The 19,807-nt window shown below is 41.6% G+C and overlaps 1 protein-coding gene and 1 long non-coding RNA gene across 2 annotated transcripts in view; one reads left to right on the plus strand and one right to left on the minus strand.

Moving 5' to 3' along the window:
* LOC309548523 (uncharacterized protein) overlaps positions 1–19,807 on the minus strand; it is a 32,885-nt gene that overhangs the window by 11,984 nt on the left and 1,094 nt on the right. The window contains exons 2-6 of the mRNA XM_082248485.1: positions 12,856–14,706; positions 12,054–12,498; positions 11,471–11,624; positions 9,884–10,008; positions 3,271–3,359 (exon numbers count right to left, since the gene is read on the minus strand). Coding sequence (XP_082104611.1) covers positions 3,271–3,359; positions 9,884–10,008; positions 11,471–11,624; positions 12,054–12,498; positions 12,856–14,706 — 2,664 coding nt within the window. The remainder of the gene's footprint in view (positions 1–3,270; positions 3,360–9,883; positions 10,009–11,470; positions 11,625–12,053; positions 12,499–12,855; positions 14,707–19,807) is intronic.
* On the plus strand, positions 11,888–12,957 carry LOC309548524. Its single transcript, XR_014224995.1, has 3 exons — positions 11,888–11,987; positions 12,342–12,491; positions 12,846–12,957. It is a non-coding gene; the product is annotated as an uncharacterized lncRNA (long non-coding RNA).

A 19,807-nucleotide genomic window follows, 5' to 3' on the forward strand; every position in this document is an offset into this window, starting at 1 on the left:
GCGGTCTCTGGAACATAGGCCGATTAGAGCTTTGTTGTTTCCTGTCTGCTTGGTTACGGCATTGCAATGGGAGGAACGCACGGGGTGACTGCTTCCTGGTATGTCACTTCCGGGTGTCTGGCTTTATTATGCGTGCTCACGTCGCTAAACCACGCCTCTGATGTCAGATATTTGACGATACGCGTAAGGCGGATGTATCGATGTGGAGCACGCCACACACCGCAGTTCTTTTAAATAAAATGCTGATTTTATGATGATATCCATGTAAGTGCAATACCTTAATTAAACTTTGTATGGTTTTACGTACTTCACTATTGGCTGTCCCTTTGTCCCTCCCTGAGGTTATTTGCTAGAGACAGCGTTACGGGATTCTGTGACATGTACCATCTACCCAAACCATGAAGCCTGACTTTGCTGGGAAATGCAATTAGGATTTATCAATCACGCCAAGTGTTTTATCCTTTGGTGCCTATTTGACCGCTCTGTGAAAAGAGGGTCAAACCTTCTGGTAAGGAGCTACGAGTGTCAGCACAGGGTGTGAATAGGCTTTCCTGCTATGCACTGGTGATTGGCTGGCTGGGATCTGGTCCCTTCCTTTTTTCTCCTGCTTTATCAAAGGACTGTTTTGGACTTCATTGTTTTTGTTATTTTATTTTTTTTTTATACATATGGCGCAGCTCCAAATCTGTTTTTAATTCTATGTGGGACTGTGATCTACCTATCGAGCTAGCTGCCTTTTTGTACATGTATGTTTTGTTGATCTCTTGTCTTGAGCGCAAATATTTTTTCTGTTTTTGTTTTTTTTTTTACAAAGAAAGCAGTGCATGTAATGAGCAAATATTGTTGCTCCCATGTACAGTGCCTTGCGAAAGTATTCGGCCCCCTTGAACTTTGCGACCTTTTGCCACGTTTCAGGTTTCAAACATAAAAAGATAAAATCTGTAATTTTTTGTGAAGAATCAACAAGTGGGACACAATCATGAAGTGGAACGAAATTTATTGGATATTTCAAACTTTAACAAATGAAAAACTGAAAAATTGGGCGTGCAAAATTATTCAGCCCCTTTAATTTCAGTGCAGCAAACTCTATCCAGAAGTTCAGTGAGGATCTCTGACCTAAATGACTAATGATGATAAATAGAATCCACCTGTGTGTAATCAAGTCTCCGTATAAATGCACATGCACTGTGATAGTCTCAGAGGTCCGTTTAAAGCGCAGAGAGCATCATGAAGAACATGGAACAGACCAGGCAGCTCCGAGATACTGTTGTGGAGAAGTTTAAAGCCGGATTTGGATACAAAAAGATTTCCCAAGCTTTAAACATCCCAAGGAGCACTGTGCAAGCAATAATATTGAAATGGAAGGAGTATCAGCCCACTGCAAATCTACGAAGACCTGGCCGTCTCTCTAAACTTTCAGCTCATACAAGGAGAAGACTGATCAGAGATGCAGCCAAGAGGCCCATGAGCACTCTGGATGAATTGCAGAGATCTACAGCTGAGGTGGGAGACTCTGTCCATAGGACAACAATCAGTCGTATACTGCACAAATCCGGCCTATGGAAGAGTGGCACGAAGAAAGCCATTTCTTAAAGATATCCATAAAAAGTGTAGTTTAAAGTTTGCCACAAGCCACCTGGGAGACACACCAAACATGTGGAAGAAGGTGCTCTGGTCAGATGAAACCAAAATCGAACTTTTTGGCAACAATGCAAAACGTTATGCTTGGCGTAAAAGCAACACAGCTCATCACCCTGAACACACCATCCCCATTGTCAAACATGGTGGTGGCAGCATCATGGTTTGGGCCTGCTTTTCTTCAGCAGGGACAGGGAAGATGGTTAAAATTGATGGGAAGATGGATGGAGCCAAATACAGGACCATTCTGGAAGAAAACCTGATGGAGTCTGCAAAAGACCTGGGACTGGGACAGAGATTTGTCTTCCAAAAAGACAATGATCCAAAACCTAAAGGAAAATCTACAATGGAATGGTTCACAAATAAACATATCCAGGTGTTAGAATGGCCAAGTCAAAGTCCAGACTTGAATTCAATCGAGAATCTGTGGAAAGAACTGAAAACTGCTGTTCACAAACGCTCTTCATCCAACCTCACTGAGCTCGAGCTGTTTTGTAAGGAGGAATGGGCAAAAATTTCAGTCTCTCGATGTGCAAAACTGATAGAGACATACCCCAAGCGACTTACAGCTGTAATCGCAGCAAAAGGTGGCGCTACAAAGTATTAACTTAAGGGGGCTGAATAATTTTGCACGCCCAATTTTTCAGTTTTTTGTTAAAAAAGTTTGAAATATCCAATAAATTTCGTTCCACTTCATGATTGTGTCCCACTTGTTGATTCTTCACAAAAAATGACAGTTTTATATCTTTATGGTTGAAGCCTGAAATGCGGGGGCACTGTACATTGATAATTACATACTTTACAAAGAAAAAAGGTTTTTGATGGATTTACTAAAAGAATAAAGTGAAATTGTGTTCAGAAAGGGCTTGTTGACTAAATCTCTAATGCTTAAACGCTCCTATAGCGTTTGTATTGCGTTAGCATGGGCGTCAATGAGCTTTAGTATGGGGCGTTTTACAAGTGTTAAAAACTCTCCATAAAAAGCCCTATGCGCGGTTTCGGTGCGTTTGATGACAGTTAAACTGCTCCACAAACGGAAAATGACAGAAATAAACTAATTTTAACGTGCCGCAACCACACCAATATGGCACCACAAATGCTTACCAGAGCGTTTGCTAAGCGTTACCATAGACTTGAATGGAAGGCGCTGAAAGGCTTCAAACTCTTCTGACTCAACATGAGGCTTTAATTTTGAAGCGGAGCAATGCTAACACTTCATGTTTTGACAGTTTGAACAACACAATGTGCTGTCTATGGTATCTTGTGTATAGGCGTTTTAGTGGCATTTTTAATGCCTCTCAAAGGACTGCCTTTTAATGCCTGTGTGAACTATTACAATTATATGCTAGTAAAATACACACACAGGATTTCTGTCTAAACTACAATTATTTGAAAAAAAAAAAAAAAAAAAAAAAAAAAACTCCATCCAATGCAATTGCTTGGAAAAAGCCATGGGAGGCAATATGTGGAAGCCAAGGGAAAACAAACTCCAAAATATAACAACCCAGCTGGTATTTATGTCTAACCAGCAGTGTCTCTGGATAGTAGTGCTACCTTATAAGCAAATTCAATATGCTGGGTTTATCTACACATTTCATAATCTCTGCCTTATCTCCAGCTTATCAATCTTACCATTTGTACATACGGTTTCATTTCCCAGCTCTGAATATTGGTGTTATCAATTATAATAGGTGACCTCCCATCATCCATTGCTTTCTGGGCTGGGGTACAAACAGAAACAAACATTACTTTAAATACAACACACAAGATATAGTCCTAATATGGAAAAAAAAGTTTTATTGCGCCTATTGGGTGGTCTTCACTATTTTTCAGTTGTTTTTTTTTTGAGCCAGTGTGCATGGACCCTTAGAATCACTTTAACACTATTTTTTTGTGTTAAAGTGATTCTAAGGGTCCATGCACACTGGCTCAAAAAAAAGCGCCAGTGCTCTTGGCAGAAAAAAAAAAAAACAATAAAACATTTTGAGTGTCATTTGTACTAGTGTCCAGCGTTTTTTTTTTTTTTTTCTGCCTGAAAACAACTTTAAAAACCGCAAAACAGAAGGGTTTTTTTTCCTGCCTCCAAATGCGGACCTAAAATATATGTGTCCACGCACATTAGGTCAATTAGGGGCATATTAGTTGCTTCTACAGACAAAGCGCTAAATTCCTCTAGGAGCAGCGTTTTTTTAAGCCAGCATGAACTCTAAAGGTTGGACATTGCTCATACCACACACAGAGAGCGTCCCGGCCCCGCCCCCGCTCTCTCCTCATTGACTCAATAGCTGTGATTATCATCAGCAGCAGCCAATGGTTCACACTGCTGTGTGAGTCAATGAGGAGAAAGACACAGGGGAGCCGCCATTCTCATGCATATAGCTTGATCGAGATGGGGCTCAGGAGGGGGGAGCTGCACCCAGGTTTTTTACCTTATTGCAGAGAATTCATTAACCACTTGCCTACAGGGCACTTTTACCTCCTTTCTGCCCAGGCCAATTTTCAGCTTTCAGCTCTGTCACACTTTGAATGACAATTGCGCGGTCATGCAACACTGTATCCAAATTAAATTTTTAGATCTTTCTTTTGGTGGTATTTAATCATCACTGGGTTTTTTTTTTTTTTTTTCTAAATAAACAAAGGCTGAAATTTTTTTTTTTTTTTACAAAAAAAAAAAAAAAAAAAAAAACTTTCATAGTTTGTTATAAAATTTTACAAACCGGTAATTTTTCTCTTTCACTGATGTGTGCTGAGGAGGCTTCACTGATGAGCACTGTTGGGACTGCACTGATAATAAGGACACCAATAATCAGTGCCCTGATTATCAGTGTACATGTCCCTTTTACAAAAGCCAGGCTCTCTTATGCTGTCACGCTGCCGATGATTGGCTCGTTACCTTATTCACTGATCAGCAGTGTTCACCACACGATGCGATCACAGAGTACGCCACCCGCACCCCGCAGCAGGCGCGATCACGGCATCCCAGAACTAGTCGGCCGCACTGTAGCCGTCATTTGGCTATAGCGCGATCGGCAAGTGGTTAAAAAAAGTATGGGAAACATACTTTTTTTAAAATCATATTTACCTAGGTGGATGCAGCATCAGACCAATGCTGCCTCTGTCCACCACTGGCTCTAAGCAGAGAACCGAGTGATCAAACACCGCTCACTGCCAGTCGCCAGCTCTCTGCTCTGTCTCCCCGCACTCACTGGAGCCTGGGCTGTGGAGGGGCAGGAGCAGCCAGCTCAGGCTCTCAGCTTTGGCTGTTCTCCTTTAAAAGGTTAAAAAAAACCTGTATTTAGAACTACTTTAACCAGTTCTGGACCGGAACGATTTGCCCCCTTAATGACCAGGCCATTTTTGCGATTTGGCACTGTGTTAGTTTAACAGGAAATTGTGAAATCGTGCCACACTGTACCAAAATGTACCACCACAAATAGAGCTTTCTTATGGTGGTATTTGATTACCTGTGCGATTTCTATTTTTGCGCAATAAACTAAAAAAAAAAAAAAAAAAAAAAAAAGGAGCGACAATTCTGAAAAAAACTATATTTTTTGCACATTCTGCTATACAACATTCCCAAAAAAAAAAAAAAAATAAAATCTAAATTTTTCATCCTTCTAGGCCAATTTGTATTCTGCTACATATTTTTGGTAAAAAAAAAAAAAATTATTGCAATAAGCGTATTTTGGTTTGCGCTAGGGCCAAAACAACAAATCCATTCATCGACAACTAATTGTCGTCAACTATTTTCATAACCGATTAGTTGGTCAGCTGATTAGCTGGCCTGCATACAGAATGCATTATTTGTTTACATATCAGGAAATACAGTGCAGCACACATACAGCTCAGTACACTGTTCATACATGTCAGTAAGTGCCTGAGAACTTGTGAATGCGTGAGGAGCAATGCCTCATGGGACATGTAGTCCTAGGCAGGAAGTGATTGGTTCTAAAGGCAGAAGTTGTTTTTACCTTGCTATAGGGGCACTCTACTATACATTGCAGCTTGCTATTGGGGCACTCTGAAGGCAGGAGGAGCCAGACGCGTTGGTGGGGGACCCCAGAAGAGCAAGGTCTGGGCTGCTCTGTGCAAAACCATTACACAGAGCAGGTAAGTATAACATGTTTGTTGTGTTAAAAGAAAAATCACTTTAAAGACTCTGTGCAGGGAAGATGAGCATCTGAACTCAGAGAAGGTGGAGGCTGATAGACTGGGGGTAATATAAAAGGCATTACAATCACATATAAAGTAAACTTTTACCAGCATTGTGTGCATTATATTTAAAATTATTCTATCCATGAAAAAAAAAAAGTTTCAGCTTTTAGTACTACTTTAATATAAAACATTTATATCTCCCTTCCACCCGTCAAATAGCTTCATGTCTGAGGTCTACTTAAAATGCCCATGAATCCTACTTCTGGGTGTATTTATTTTTAGAACTATGATATAAGTAATAAATATTATTTTACTTATTTTTTAATATTATTTACTTTCACTGTTCCACAGTATAAATGAACCCCTTAAAGTAGCGATTTATCTGCTCCTTTTGTACCCCCATTATGACAGGTGATACAAAAAAGCATGCTGCTGCTACTAAACTTCTGGTTCACACCTATGCGTTTTTTGGTGCTTCTGTAGAAACGCACTACAGTTCATTTAACAAGGTTTCCTATGGGACACATTCACATCTATGCTTTTTTCAGCTGCTGCGTATATGGAAAGGGGCAGGGAATTTTTTCAACCCAAAACGGTGTTTTTTTTGCTTTTCTGGTTCAATAGAATTCAATGGAGAAGCTGCAGAAAAGCATGTAGTGCGTTTTTGCCACGATTTGCGTTTTTTTATCTGCCCAAAAAAAAAAAAACATACGTTTTGCAAAACACAAATCGCAGCAAAATCGCATGTGCAAAAGCACAAAACACAAAATCACAGCAAAAAGCACTGCAGAAACAGATCAAAAGGAAACTGCATAGGAGTGAACCGAGCCTTATGCTGGCCATACACCGATTTTTGGATGAGAATATTCATACGAAAAATCTTTACACATTCACTGAATGAAAGAATGTAATTTGAAAAAATTCACTTGAACATTCAGTTTTTAAATGAATGTAATTTCTCAACGGAAACCACATACAGTCCTAAAATTCCTTTGACCAAGAATTTTTTTTTATTCTGTTCCTTCAAATTTTTTCGTCACTTTGGTCAAAAACGAACATTGATTTGACCCCACTAACAAATAGAAAATTGAACGAATGTTCTTAAAATGAACGTGTTTTTGAAGGAAGACATTGTTTTTGTATAGCCGGCTTAAGTGACAGCAGGGGCAGGGAGCTTCTATGAATCCACCTGCCTATGACAAGGGAGTCCGTCATACATAATATATTACGATTCCATCTGAAAATCTGCAAAAATCTGTCTAATTTTTTCTCTTTAAATAAAAAATGTGATCTCTGGGTCTGATGATATTTACCAGATTCAACCTCTAATAGTATATACAGTATATCTCTTCTGCCTGTTATTCTCACAGTGGATTAGGGATTTTGCTCCCTAACCATAGAGTTGGTTATGTATATTCACCACTACAAAGAGATGTTTAGGAATAAATTGCCTTTTTTTTTTTTTTTGTTAACTTTTACATATTACCCAAATTATACACTACACTCTTTTTAGGTTATTATCCGATTGATCGAAACAATAAAAATCGGCCAACTAATTGATTATGAAAATAAAGGTTAGTTGCAGCCCTAGTTTGCACAAAAGTTATCGCGTCTACAGACTAGGGGAAAGATTTATGTCATTTTTATTTTTTTTTACCAGTAAAGGCAGTGATCTGCGATTTTTAGCGGGACTGCGACATTTCGGCGGACAGATTGGACCCCTAATTTACATTTTTTTTTTACACTTTTGGGGGGGGGACCAGTGACATTACTACATTAATCAGTGCAAAAAAATTGCACTGTTAATGTAATAATGATATTGGCAGGGAAGGGGTTAATACAGTAGTGATCAAAGGGTTAAGTGTGAGCCTAAGGGAGTGTTTTCTAACTGTACGGGGCATAGGCTTGTGAAATGACCGGTCAGCTGTGTTTTGCAACACAGGACACCAGGTTGCACAAGCACTTTATTAATTTGTTATATTAAGTTTATTGCACTTTAATGGTTTTATGATTTAACATTTTTTGTCTATGTAGAGCTTGTTGATATATTTAAACATTCTATCTTTTTTCTGGTGAACATGCTCTTCCTTTGCAAGTCTTACTTTAGCCCTGTTTGCCAGATTATGGTGCTCTTCTCCAGGCAATATCTTGCCCCTATGCTCCTGCTGCCATCCGCATCTTTATTAACATTCGTTACTGACCTTTGGCTTGTTCCCTGACTATGCTTCCGCTTGAACCTAACCGTAAACCGGTTGTTACAGACCTTTGGCTTGTTTACAGACTATACTTCTGCTTGATCCCTACACCATCTGCTATCACACCCTAGCTTGCGCAGCTGGCACTAGCACACAGCGAAACCCATCTCTACTATCGGGAGCTTTGGTGAAGATCAGTTAGTGCTTAGACCCCGCACCTCAGGTGAACCCACGTGACCCGCCTGGGGAATCTGCTTGTGTCAATATCCATCTTCTTTCTGTGTGAGCCTTTCCACTGCTATAGCCACTGGCCTCTGAGTCTAACTCAATCATGACAAACTGCTTATGTATTCTAAAGGATAAGTGTGTTTTATGCTTTGCTATCCCTTCATCTCCCCAACACCTACTATAATATATACTTTACCTACAACACTGCCATCTCCAGAATCTTTACACTGCAGCCAGTCGAGTACCAAAAATCTGGCTAAAATATAAAAAAAAAAAAAAAAAAAAAAAAAAACTTCTGGTATGGTGCATGCCTGCTGCCGCTTCTATTTATTTCAATAGTAATGGCTGTGAATAAGCTTTAATTAACCACTTGCCGACCGCTTACATTGAGCGTACTGCGGCAAAGTGGTTCGTTATCGTCCAGCGATGTAGACCTACGTCGCTGGACTCCTTCCCCTGTAGGCGCGCTCCCGCTGTTTTCATTCACAGCGGGAGTCGGGCCAGGGGAGGAGCGGCGGCGATCGCCGCTGCTCTACCCCGATCGTCGGGGAATCGAGTGAGGAGATCCGCGCGCCTGTGTAAACAGAGCGGGCGGATCTCCTAAGTGACAGGGACTGACAGATCGGAGTGTTCAGCATAGCTGAACATCCGATCTGTACTTCTGTCACTCAGTCACCTCCCCCCCACACGTCAGTAAGCACCAGGCATACATTAACCCCTCCCTCTCCAATAAAATTAACCCCTTCACTGCCGGTGTCATTTTTACAGTAACAGTGCATATGTATAGCACCGATTACTGCAGTAATGTCACTGGTACCCCCAAAAGTGTCAAAAATGTCAGTCAAGGGTCCGATCTGTCCGCCGCAATGTCGCAGTCCCGCAAAAAAAAAAAAAAAAAAAAAAAAAAAAAAAAAAAAAAAAAAAAAAAAAAAAAATCGCAGATCATCGCCATTACGCGTTAAAAAAAAAAAAAAACACCAAAAATTACAGAAATCTTTCCCGTAGTTAGTAAACGCAATAACTTTTGCGCAAACCAATCAAAATACGCTTATCGTGATTTTTTTTACCAAACATAGGTAGCAGAAAACAAATTGGCCAAAAATTTTAAAAAAAAAAATTAGATTTTTACATTTTTTTGGGGGGGAATTTCATATAAAAAAAATGTTAAAAATATTGTTATTTTTTCAAAATAAATGCTCTTTTTTTGTTTATAGCACAAAAAGTAAAAAGCGCACTGGTGATCAAATACCACCAAAAGAAAGCTCTGTTTGTGGGGAAAAAAGGACGTAAATTTCGTTTGGGTATGGCGTTGCACGACCGCGCAATTGTCAGTTAAATTCGCACAGCGCCGAATCGCAAAAAGTGGCCTGGACGTAAGACAGCAAAATCCTCCGGTGGTAAAGTGGTTAAAGAGAGTAGAAGACACCATGTATATGTGGGTTGTAGGGTGGATATATGCTTTGGTCAAAATTCTTGGGGAGGGTAGAAAAATTTCAACTACATTAATCCTTTCATTTTATAATAAACATCACACAACCAACACATATATGTAGTACCATGCTATAAATAAACATCACACAACCAACACATATGTAGCATTGGCATTGGTGCGTTTCTCTATTTCATTTCTGCACATTAGGACATTTCAGGCCAGTCACTTATCTCACCTCTGTTCTGATTCCAGTTATGTGCATCTCCTAGCAGTTTCACATCATATGTATATCCATTTTCCTGGCAGAAGTAATCGTCAGTGCTGAAGACAATGCCATTAGGACACTCATCAAGCAGAACACTGTGAAATTAGGTAAATTTAAAACGTGTAACATGGGAAAACCAATGTTTTTTTTTCATGAACAAATCAATTTCTGATAACTATTTGTGCATTTTCTAAATTAAAATATCACAGTAAGTGAAGAGTAAAGTTTTCTAGATTTGAGCCTGTTCTTCATTCTCTCGGGTGTGATAAGCAGGCTGTCAAGTGTCATATCTTATACATGTACAATTAGCATGCCATTTTGAAAACAAATTACCTTACAAGCACCTTCTAATGCATATTGGTTGCATCCTTTTCCTCGCTGACAAGCAGAGTGAAGCTAAGGATTTAAAAGCCGTCTAGCAGCACATTAAAGGTTCTTGTATTAAAACCACCAGACAATGTAGGGTTATGCCTAGTACACAGCACCATTTTTTAAGTCAGCTTTTAAATTGCTTGTCTGAACAGTAAAACGTTTAGAAAATACTTTAAGGGGACATTCACACGGTGCTTGGTGCGAGTAGTTTGCTGCATTGAGAGGCGGCTCTAGAAGCAGCAACACTCTGTACTATGGCTGCATGCAAACTGGCTGTAGAATTGGCTGAGGCTTTATTCGCACATAACCTCTCAGATGAACGGCTACATGCAAACAGCGGCTGCTATGGCCATTGATTACCACAGAGTAATAAACTGACAGCTGCCGCGAACAACTGCTGCTGGTCACATACAGAGGATGCATGCAGCGTTTAGTACCTCCAGCAGGAATCTACTGATTCTCACTGGCAGCCACTCCTGACCACCACACTTGCAGCCATGTGAATGCAGCCTAATAAGATTCACATACCTTTGTAAAGCATAGGTAAAAGCAAACATTTTTTAGTTATAGATAGATTAGGGGAGGGTTCGAGCCTCTGTCAGGATTTTTTTTAGCATCGTCCCTGCTGGAAAGACTCACCCTATCTGTACTGGTGATCACTGTCACGGGGACAAGATGTCACGGGAAATCTAAAATTTTTAGAGATGTCACCAGAACAAGAGGAGGCAACAAGCCTTCAAATGGGGACACCCGTTCTTGTGACAACTGAATGGAGGGCAATTCCTCTAACTTTAAAGAGATTTTCTCTTTCTATTGCATCTCTGAGATAAAAATATACCCCGACAGGTTTTAACCCTATAATGGCTATACATATACTTTAAGCTCAGAGCAGTGTTACTGTAAATCACTCTATACCATACATGCTTAAAGGATTATCTATTCCACTAACAAAGCATATAGGAGTGTCTGAAGGGTCTCTTTTGCTCTAACAATCATGTAACAAACCGGTAATTTTATTTTATTTTACTCATAGTTCGTCTTTATGTATTGCATTAGAGAGGCCATACTTATAAAAATAACCTATATGAAAAAAGAACACACACACATATATATATATATATATATATATGCACGCGTGCACAAACATACTGTATAATCCCAACTATTCGTACGTACAATACTAACCTTGCTAGTGTACTTTTCCCTGAGCCTGGGACGCCCCTTAAAAGCACCAGTTTTCTTTTTGAATCTGTATATTTAGCTTCATCCCTGAATCTAGAAGGATATTGTTCATTTAACACGTTACCACCTTGGGGTAAAAGTTCATTAAAATGTCTATCTTTCTGTTCATAAAAGTCTTCCCGCTGATTTTCATGTTGTGAGGATTCAAAAGGAGGTCTAGAAACTGGCTCTGTAAAACTTCTACCCTGAGGGCTAAGCCTGTTTTCAGGCACCACATGTGAGCTGTGCCATGGAGCATGAGCGGTAGGCCGTGGATGGTCATCATTCACACTGTGATTTTTCTCATTTTCATGATATAGTGAGTTTCGTACGTCATCTTCCCTTTCGAAAATCAATGGATAGTTGTGTCTTGGAGGAGATGGACTATGATTTCCAACAAAAGCAGGTGGAGGAGAACCCTGAAAACATGGAGGTGACAATGACTCGCTTACAAAAGAAGAATTGGTTCTATCAAAGGCGGGTGGAGGAGGACATGACCGGTTTACAAAAGAAGAATCAGTTCTATCAAAGGCAGGTGGAAGTCTACCTTTCTGTTTATAAAAGTCTTCCCGCTGATATTCTTGTTGTGAGGATTCAAATGGAGGTCTAGAAACCGGCTCTGTAAAACTTCTACCCTGAGGGCTAAGCCTGTTTTCAGGCACCACATGTGAGCTGTGCCATGGAGCATGAGCGGTAGGCCGTGGATGGTCATCATTCACACTGTGATTTTTCTCATTTTCATGATATAGTGAGTTTCGTACATCATCTTCCCTTTCGAAAATCAATGGATAGTTGTGTCTTGGAGGAGGTGGACTATGATTTCCAACAAAAGCAGGTGGAGGAGAACCCTGAAAACATGGAGGTGGCAATGACTCGCTTACAAAAGAAGAATTGGTTCTATCAAAGGCAGGTGGACGAGGACTTTGAAGACATGGAGGTTGCAATGACTGGCTTACAAAAGAAGAATTGGTTCTATCAAAGGCAGGTGGAGGAGGACATGACCTGTTTACGAAAGAAGAATTGGTTCTATCAAAGGCAGGTGGAAATCTACCTTTCTGTTCATAAAAGTCTTCCCGCTGATATTCTTGTTGTGAGGATTCAAAAGGAGGTCTAGAAACTGGCTCTGTAAAACTTCTACCCTGAGGGCTAAGCCTGTTTTCAGGCAGCACATGTGAGCTGTGCCATGGAGCATGAGCGGTAGGCCGTGGATGGTCATCATTCACACTGAGATTTTTCTCATTTTCATGATATAGTGAGTTTCGTACATCATCTTCCCTTTCGAAAATCAATGGATAGTTGTGTCTTGGAGGAGGTGGACTATGATTTCCAACAAAAGCAGGTGGAGGAGAACCCTGAAAACATGGAGGTGGCAATGACTCGCTTACAAAAGAAGAATTGGTTCTATCAAAGGCAGGTGGAGGAGGACTTTGAAGACATGGAGGTTGCAATGACTGGCTTACAAAAGAAGAATCGGTTCTATCAAAGGCAGGTGGAGGAGGACCTTGAAAACATGGAGGTGGCAATGACCTATTTACAAAAGAAGAATTGGTTCTATCAAATGCAGGTGGAGGAGGACCTTGAAAACATGGAGGTTGCAATGATTGGCTTACAAAAGAAGAATTGGTTTTATCAAAGGCAGGTGGAGGAGGACCTTGAAAACATGGAGGTTGCAATGACTGGCTTACAAAAGAAGAATTGGTTCTATAAAACGCAGGTGGAGGAGGACCTTGAAAACAGGGAGGTTGCAATGACTGGCTTACAAAAGAAGAATTTGTTCTATCAAAAGCAGGTGGAGGAGGACCTTGAAAACATGGAGGTGGCAATGACCGGCTTACAAAAGAAGAATTGGTTCTATCAATTGGCACTGGTCTATCGTAAGAATCCTGGTTATTAAAAGGAGGTAACGTAGGATACTCAGCTGGTGAGAATGGAGCTTCAGTAGGATAACTAGGAGGATTGAGAGCTGATGGTTTACAAGGTAAAGGGTTACAAAGTTGCGAGGAAGGTTTTTGATTAGGATGATCTCTGACCTCCTGGATTGTTGGTGCATTGCTCTGGTGGGAGCTACAATTCTGTGGACTATTAGCAGTTGTCTGAATGACATTATGGTCATCAGTAGCAGCTTCAAGTTGATGAAGTTCTTTGTAAAATTGCTGCATCTCATAATCCATCTCACCCTCACTTTTTGTTCTACCTGCTTCTTTCCCCGATACCACAGTTGTAATCCTAAAGGAGGGAGACTTACTGTTTTCATTATTGGTGGTTCTTGATACAGTATCAACTTGAGGAGGGGGCTGGTAAAGTGGTCCTATAAAAGCTGTACTGGTTTCTGAAAATGCTGCCTCAGAATTGTTATTTTGCCATTTGTCTGTTTTAGGAAGTCCCAAGATTTGCTGGTTTTTATTGCTGTCCTCTCTCCAACTAAGGGGAGGCTCAGAAGAGTAATCTTTAGATGGTCCTGGTTTTTTATCAATGTAAAAACCAATTTGGAAATCTTCCCCGAATCTTGATCTTTCATGTTCGCCTTTATCTGGTCCATAGTATCTGGTCTCTGAGGACCCCGATGGACTCTGATTTTCTGACTGTGTTTCCAATGATATGTACTGATCATTATTCCTCTTTTTACTTAAGGCTAAATTGTCAGGTTTAGACTTTATCCTAGAATAACGAGCTTCTGAGGAGTAATTCTTAGATGGTCCTGTTTCTTCCTCATTGCCAAAACCATTTAGGACATCTTCACCGTCTCTTTCTTTTCCATATTCACTTTTGTCTGATCCATAGTAGCTGTTCTCCGAGAACACTGACGGACTCGAATTTTCTGACCGTGTTCCCAGTGGTATGAACTCCTCAGAATTCCTTTTTGTGCATAATGCTGAATAGTCAAGTTTGGACTCCTTCCTACTAATATGAGTTTCAGAGTTGTAATTCCTAGATGATCCTCCTTTTGCTTCATTATCTAAACCATTTACGAAATCTTTATTGACTCCTGGTTTTTCACATTGACCTTTGACTGATCCATAGTGCCTGGTCTCTGAGAACCCTGATGAACTCTCTTTTTCTGATGGTGCATCTAGTGGTATGAACTCCTCAGTTTTCTTCTTTTTGCACAATGCTGAATAGTCGAGTTTGGGCTTTTTCAAACAAGGCTCAAAGGAGGAATCAAAGTGTCGTTGTGCAAAATACCTTTCAACATAAGGCATCTAAATAAAACATTAAAAGAGAAGTACAGTTTATTTTGAGTTAAATCAATTCTCATCTTAAAGTAGAAATAAAACCAAAGCATTTTTTCTCCATTTTGGATAGTGTAAGGGAGGATGTTAACCTCTGTCAAGTTTTTTTGCCATCTGTATCCCTCTTACGGAGATTTCCCTTCACTTCCTGTCCCATAGCCCAAACAGGAAATCAAATGAAATCTCTTCAAAGTGACGGAATCCCGGGTTTAAACAGGGTCACCAGAAATAGTGTCCCCATTGGAAGACTTCCCCTCTATCCCTGTTTGGGGACAATCCAAAATGTGGAATTTTCTTTACCCTTCACTGATAATGCTAAACAGGAAAAATAAGAGAAGGTGAATCTCTGTAGTAATGGAGGCACAGACAGCAATAAAAACCTGACAGGTGTTCCAACCTTTCTCCACTTTATCCAAAAATAAAATAAAACATTTTTGTCTTACATTTACAATACTTTAATCCCCTCCCACCCAGCCCATTGTCATAAATGACAGCCTAGTGGGAGCCCCGTTATCCTGGGAGGATGTCATATGACAGATTGCTCCGGCGTGATTTGTCCTCCGGACACAGCCAATGACAGTTCATTGTACCGGCCCTCTGACGGTACCATGTGATCGCTGTGGTCAATCACAGCAGATCACATGACAATTGTACACAATGAAAGGCTTTGATTCATGCTTTTCATTGTGTACTATTGTAATGAGCTATGTTATTGATGACTGTACAATGTGATCACTATAAAGGTCAATCACAGCTAAACACAATAGTAAACCTTGAATGAATAGTTTTCATTCAGAAAAAAATTACTGCTAATAACAGTAAAACTCAGTTATAAGCAATATTGTGTGTCTAAAAAAAAAAAAAAAAAACTGATCACCTCCGTAGAGTAAGGCCCCGTTCACACTGGGGCGACGCTACTTTGCCGGGCGACCTCACAGGTCGCGGCGCGCTGCTCACACCGCGACCTCGGAGCGGCCTGCATGGACTTCATAACATTGAAGTCTATGCAGGTCGCTCCGGGTCGCCCCAAAGAAGCTCCGGACCCTTTTTCTAAGTCGGAGCAACTTGTGTCGCTCCTATTAGAACGGGTCCGCAGCTTCCCTATGGGAGGCGACCAGGTCGCCTGACAGGTCGCCCCAGTGTGAACGGGGGCTAATACAGTGTTAAAATGGTCACTGTATCTGTAAAAAAAAAAAAAAAAAGTATTTAATAAGAAAAAAAATATTTTAAAATATTGTTTATTTCTTGTTTTACTTTTTTTAACATACTGTCACCAGTCAGTGTCCATGATCACCTATACACCAGTTATGTGATGACTCTGTACTGCAATGGTGATAGTATGTAAAAAATCTTTAACATGTTAAACATCCATGCCTCTTACTAAATACCTTGGACTGTCTACTTTCCAAAAAAAGGGGATATTTGTACAGTCGACAGTACATCAGGACTGATCAATTTTCAGAGAGTAGTTTGTGGACTCTAAAACTTTCATACAGACTAAATAATATACACTGATTTAGGGTATTTTAACCAAAGAAATGAATGAAAATACATTTTTACCTAAATTTATGAAGAAAGATTATTTGCAAAATGTTATAAAACAGTAATACATCACCACTTTTTTTTTCAAAATTTTAGGTTTAACAAAAAAAAAAAAAGAAAAACCACCAACAGAAAGCTCTATTTGTATGAACAAAATGATAAAAATGTCATTTAGGTACAGTGTTGCATGACCGCGCAGTTGTAATTCAAAGTGCGACTGCACTGAAAGCTGAAAATTGGCCTGGGTAGGAAGGCGATGAACGTGGCCGGTACTGAAGTGGTTAAAGTAATTCTTGATCTTACTTTAAATTTTATATGCAATTTCTTCTATTATAAAGATTTTGTAATACAGCTAGGTCATTTCGTGTACATGTGGTTGTGGGGTGAGGAATTGCTTTGACCTCTTCCTGATGGGAGAGCCTTGTGTCTGAATTCACCTGAGTTCACCCCTGATTGCAGCATTGATTGTTAATCCCGTTCCTGCCTGGCATCCCTTTATTTGAAGTACAACTAAAGACAGTTTAGTTTTGGGTAGAGGACAGATGGCATAGAACCCCTGTCAATTTTTATTGCTGTGTGTCCCCGTTAGGGAGATTCACCCTCTCTATTAGCCCTGTTTATCATTCACATTTAAAGTGAAAGTAAAAGAAAATCAATAAGGAATAAGTTCACCATATTCAGGGTGTAACACATGGGTGGGGAACCTACGTCCCGGGGGCCGTATGCGGCCCTCAAAGTCATTTGGTCTGGCCCCCCCCGTGCAGCTGAGTCTGTGTCTCTCAGCTGATCTGTCAGAACGGAGCCAATTCTTCCTGTATAGTTCCGGCTCCGTTCTGACAGTCTGAGTGAGTCACAGGCAGAGTGATATCAAATGCACTCCGCCTGTGACCAATACAGGAAGCATCGCCTCTTCCTCCAGCGAGGCACCGCTGCTAGCCAACATTTCCCGCCAGCAGCACACACAGCAGTACCAGCCAGAGCCAGCAGTACCAGCCAGAGCCAGCAGTACTCACAGCAGTACCAGCCAGAGCCAGCAGTACCCACAGCAGAACCAGCCAGTCAGCAGTACCCACAGCAGAACCAGCCAGTCAGCAGTACCCACAGCAGAACCAGCCAGTCAGCAGTACCCACAGCAGAACAAGCCAGCAGTACCTACAGCACAGTACCAGCCAGCAGTACCCACAGCAATACCAGCCAGCAGTACCAGTCTGAGCCAGCAGTACCAGCCAGCAGTACCCACAGTACCAGCTAGCAGTACCAGCCTGAGCCAGCGGTACACAAGGCAGTACCTACAGCACAGTACCAGCCTAAATTAGCAATACCCACAGCAGTACCAACCAGCAGTACCCACAGCACAGTACAAGCCAACAGTACCAGCCTGAGCCAGCAGTACCAGCCAGCAATACCCACAGCACAGTACAAGCCAGCAGTACCAGCCAGCTGTACCCACCAGCAGTACCAGCCAGCTATACCCACCAGCAGTTCTTTTCAAAACTTAACACCACAATGTCAACTGCGCTCCAGACTGACCGACGCAAACCTGGAAAACCAGTTGCGAGTAGCAACATCACCAATACCAGCTAACATCACACACCTCACCAAAGAGAAGCAGTTGCAGCCATCACATTAGGGGTGAGTTAATTAAATTTTTAACCAAATATAACAACAGGCACATTTTTAATTTCATCATTTTGTACGGCCCCCGAATGATTTTATAAATACCCAAATGGCCCTTGGCAGAAAAAAGGTTCCCCACCCCTGGTGTAACATGTTACAAAAGTTCCAGCCCCTGCTCCAACAACTAGCAGGGATCTTCTCCATCCTGCTCGCTGTCACATTTTTAAAAATAAAAATGTGACCAGGCAGGGCTCTGCCTAGCCGCGTCACTCATTCACAATGTTCTGTAAATGGAAAACCACAAGGTCCAGCAGCCTTTGCGGATGTCGGCTTGTAGTTTTCAATGAACTTTCAAGGTGCTGTGGACCACAGTAGTAGTTCATTCTCTCTTAAGGCCCGTAAACACGTATTGATTGTCGGCCGTAAATATTCGGCCACCGGCCGATTGTCGGCTTGTTAGTATGATGCTTCCGACAACCGACTGCGACTTTTCGGCCGAACAGAATCTGGTGTGCATGCTATAAATTTTTGTTGGCCAACACCAGAACGGCCGATTGTTCCTCAGTTAGCACTTTTCAACCTACAGGACAGCACCGGACAAAAGATGGCCGATCGTTCGGCCGACAATCGGTACGTGTGTACGGGGCTTTACTGTAAAATTGTATCCGCTTGCCCATATGGGCACACAGATACACTGACAGGTCTGCAGGAGACGTGCACTGCGCCAGCAATCTGCTGATCACTGCTGCAATGCTTTACAGGCTCCAGAAACTAAAAATAGTAAATGCAAAAAAAAAAGTGTAGAAATTGTTTGCTAAAAGGTGAACTTATCCCTTAAATTTTGGGTTGTCCTCAGAAAAGTAATAGAGAGGAAATCTTCCAATAGGGACACTAGTTCTGGTGTCCTGGAGGGCCACTAAGATTCCTTTAATTTGCAGGAATTTCTTTTCACTTCCTGTTTTGCCTATGTGACAGGAAGTGAAGGTAAATCTCCCCAATGGCAAAAAAACAGACAGGGGTTATAACCCTCCCTCACTCTATCCAAAATGAAAAATAAAAAAAAAGGTTTTGCCTTAACAGGGTCTGTATGCCTAGGGGTTGGGAGGGACTGGCCGATCACATGACCACTGTGTTTGGCTGCCGCAGTGGTCACATGATAGGAAGCCAGTACCGCCAACTCCCAATCATTAGTACGGCCTGATGGTACACTCTTGACAGCACAGTCACTGCGCTTGGGAGTGTGCAGTCCGTGCACTCTCAGCACAGAAAGCCCATGCGTCATGGACATGTATGTGCAACGTGTGGATATTAACCACTTCCGGCCCGCACTATAGCCGAAAGACGGCTACAGCGCGGGCTCTAATTTCCAGGAGGCCGTCTTTAAACGGTCTCCCAGTAACAGGCTCCCCGCGCGCTCCCGAGAGCGCGCATCGGGGAAAATCTGTGTCGGCCGCGTCCCTTGGACACAGCCAATCACAGATCGTGGTGAATGGCCAATCACAGCGGCCATTTACCATGTGATCGGACCGTGCAATGAGAGATGATCTCAAATGTAAACATATGAGATCATCTCTCATCGCCAGCTCTCCTTCCTCACACAGAGACTGCAGTATGAGGAAGGAGCAGAGCCGATCGGCGGTAAGGGGACACAGAGGAATGTAATCAGGGCACTGATCACCAGTGCCCTGATTACACAAGAGGGGAAAAAATGCCATAAGTGCCCGCCATCAGTGCCCCCCAGCACTGATGGGCACTGACTAGCAGCACTATGGGCACAGAGTGTGGGCACTGATGGTGCTGCCCATCAGTGCCACCCATCAGTGCCCAGCAGTGCCAACTCTCAGTGCCCATCAGTGCGGCATATTAGTACCTCCTCATCAGTGCCCATCACACATCATTGTCACTGGTACCC

Source organism: Pelophylax lessonae (genome assembly GCF_965119305.1).
Source record: "Pelophylax lessonae genome assembly, chromosome: 2".
In the NCBI taxonomy this organism is placed as follows: domain Eukaryota; kingdom Metazoa; phylum Chordata; class Amphibia; order Anura; family Ranidae; genus Pelophylax; species Pelophylax lessonae.